The sequence below is a fragment of the Xiphophorus hellerii genome, chromosome 16, assembly GCF_003331165.1.
Source record: "Xiphophorus hellerii strain 12219 chromosome 16, Xiphophorus_hellerii-4.1, whole genome shotgun sequence".
Taxonomy (NCBI): Eukaryota; Metazoa; Chordata; class Actinopteri; order Cyprinodontiformes; family Poeciliidae; genus Xiphophorus; species Xiphophorus hellerii.
Window position 1 is genome coordinate 9,813,704 of NC_045687.1, and position 3,204 is coordinate 9,816,907.

At 32.9% G+C, this 3,204-nt stretch overlaps 1 protein-coding gene across 1 annotated transcript; it reads right to left on the minus strand.

Moving 5' to 3' along the window:
* Positions 1 to 12: 12 nt before the first annotated feature.
* On the minus strand, positions 13 to 2,518 carry pet100 (PET100 cytochrome c oxidase chaperone). Its single transcript, XM_032588423.1, has 4 exons — positions 2,383 to 2,518; positions 2,128 to 2,214; positions 1,965 to 1,997; positions 13 to 1,627 (listed from the first exon to the last, which is right to left on the minus strand). The coding sequence occupies exons 1-4, from the start codon at positions 2,407 to 2,409 to the stop codon at positions 1,547 to 1,549; spliced, it is 228 nt and encodes a 75-aa protein (XP_032444314.1). The 5' UTR covers positions 2,410 to 2,518; the 3' UTR covers positions 13 to 1,546.
* Positions 2,519 to 3,204: the final 686 nt, after the last annotated feature.

Genomic DNA, 3,204 nt, shown 5'->3' on the forward strand with positions numbered 1-3,204 from the left:
AACAAAAAGAAAGCCAAACAATATCTTTAATGGTGATCTGCCTTTCATATTATAATACCATCATGCAAGTAAATCTCATTTTCAAAATGAATGACGGCAAAAAAAATAATAATTATAATTAAAAAAAAATAGAACAGGTGCACAAAATAAATTCACAAACTGAGAGATATGTTTCTGGATACTTCTCTCTGCCAAATGTGTCAAAGGCAATCATCCAATGGGCTTTGGGTAACACATGTCAACACCTTTTCACCATGCAATCTTCAGCTGTTTATAGCTGTAGGAGCACATCCAAAATGTAAGACTGTCCAGAAAAGGAATCACAATTCTCTCGAGGGTATTCATCCTGGAGAGCTTATTGAGCTGCTGTAAGTTGGTTCATGCCATGTGACAGACTGGCAACCTGTCCAGGGTGTATCCCGCCTCTCGCCCAAAAAGTTTGCTGGACATAGGCACCAGCACCCCTCCTGACAAGGGTGTACAGAAAATTAATGGATGGAAGTTGGCTCATGGTATCATTTCTAAGCATGCCAAAACTCAAAAGCTCCTTAAAGTACCTCTTAAAACAAGTTGTAACCAGTAAGAGTGCAACACATCAATCATCAAGTAAAATGTTGCATGGTGACAAATTTAGTTGTGACGTATATGAGTTTTAAAAGAGTTTCCTGCCTGCTGAGTAAAACAAACAAAAATAGAAAGTGAATTCTGAAACAGTCATTCTAATGACAAGAATAGCTCAAACAATCTCAGACTGTTCGACAGGATTTCTTTATATAACTATTTTAAATACTGATTTATCCTAACTTTGCTGATCTCATCATTTGGCAATATATAGTACATATGGATTCACACCTTTTGACTTGATTAATTTGATGTTTTTCAAGCCTTCTTAAGTTAGATCTTTTTAAAATAATTCACAAGACAATAAAAGGAACTGAATATACACATTTGAATTATAAAGGAGTACAAGCATCTCTGGAAAGATTTCTAAATCTTTGGATAATAACATTGTAGCCATAAATGTATTTAAAAAAAACACACATAAGCTGCAGTCTTTTAGTGAACTGCAACTTGAAAAGGTTATGCAGAAAACTACAGCACTTCTAGAAAATTACCTGATTTAATAATAAATCCTCCTACAAGTTCTGTTTGTTTTTCCTTCTTTTTAAAATTATCCTTGATCAAACCAGGCAAAAATAAAATAACAAAGTTGGTCAAATACATTCAGGGTATATGTTTAATCTGCATCACACATAAAAAAATGTAGTTCCAGAAAACTATGTATAACATAGTATGTATCACAAATACCCAAAGGAAAAAAAAGCAATTAAAACATAAAGAAATCTTGTATAAAAATATGTCATTAATAAATTTAACATCAGGCAAATCCTTGAAAACTGCCAAACACACCTTCAGATCGCATTAGTCTTGCAGGTCTTTCTGTTGTCTCATGCCAGATTAAAGCAATCTCTTTTCCTCAAGCAAATATTCACAGAAATTTGTTTTTACACTGAACATTCAAATATTTTTCCTGACCACAAAATCTTCAGTTTTCTGACATTTTTTTTAATATCTGTTGCTCCCTTCGAACGCGCATCCGCTCTTTAAAGTTTTCCAACTCCTTTCTCTGAAAAAGAAAACAAGAAATGTTACACAAATGATAGTAGAATTATAGTGGTATTCAGAAGTTCAGAGACAAAATCTGAACAGAATATCCCTCATTATTTGAAATAAATAAATAAATAAAATAAAAATCAGCTAAAAGTGAAGATGAACTTAAAAAACGTGGCATAACAGGTAATAAGTATTTAATGACCAATTAAAAATGTAATTTATGTATTGTTTATAAGTTAAAATCTTTTTTTTCTTTGTTGCTCTAAAAAGAAAATATAGTGTAAAAAAAAATCTTGTTTTCTTCATTTTACGAAGTAAAAGACTATAAACATCAGTTCTGTGCATCTCACCCGTGATTCTTCGTCCGGTGGGAAGATTTCCCTCTGGGAATTACAAAACGATCAAAGTTTGACAAGAAAGATTAATTCTAAAAGATTGAAGCCTGAATTAATAGAATAATTTCAGACGGATTGGTATGCAACATTAAAACAACACACAAGGAAAATGGCTGACCTTTCTCTTAACGATATACTCCTCGAAGTACTCGGCCTGGTTTGAGATCCAAAACATGGTCACGGGAAAAGATAAATAGAGCATCATCTGGCCAAGGAAAAAATGATCAGAAGAAGTTAAACACGGTGGATACTGTAAATTTGTAAACATCATCTACCTGCATCGTAAACTGACAAAGAAAAACGTTTCTTCATTTTAAAACGTAAAAGTTCAGACTGAAATATTTTGGGTTAGTTTCGATTAACTTTTACTTACTCTGAACATCTCTATTTTAACGCCCATTTTCACGTCAAGTTCTTATCCACAGCCGTATTACCTAAACTCATAACAGAAGACCTTCAGACTGATTTCCGGGTATTTGCTTCCTATTCTTCTTCTTCTACCTCCTTAAATTCAGTCACATCAGTTTTCTGCAGTATTGCCGCCACCCCTCTGTCTGGAGTCTAAGTGCACAACATGATGTTTTACATCATGTTTTACAAAATATGCATGTAAAACATTCATATTTTACAACATGCTAGTGGGTAAAATAGTTGGAATGATAACCCTTGTACCAACATTGTGTTTCCAAATCCTTTGCAGTTGGTTATCTGCTCTAAAAATGTAAAGGATGTAGAATATCGTTCGTTTTTATTTTACTCATCGAGAGAAATATCATTAAAATTCCCGGAACTGTAAATAAACCACTGATTTGTGTTTATTGTAATGTTGTTTTGTTGCCCTCCATGTTTATGTTGAACCTAACATCTTTATCTTTGACATGTCTTGCCCATCTTTAAAAAAAAACAAACAATTCACCTCGCACTGGCTTTTAGGACATATGGAGCAGAATGGTAACAAAATGAAACAAGCTGGGGTGAAAATTAAAATAATAATAATAATAATAGAAAAACAACAACAATCTGAGCATTTGGTAATCTCTATAGAAAATAACATATTTGTCTAGGCAACTCATCGGTGAATATCATAGTAAAGACAGGAAGAAAGTAAACAAAAATATAATCACCTCGATGATTTAAGGGTATAGATAATCTCATGTGTTCATGCCCATTTTTTGTAAAAAAAACCCCCCATTAA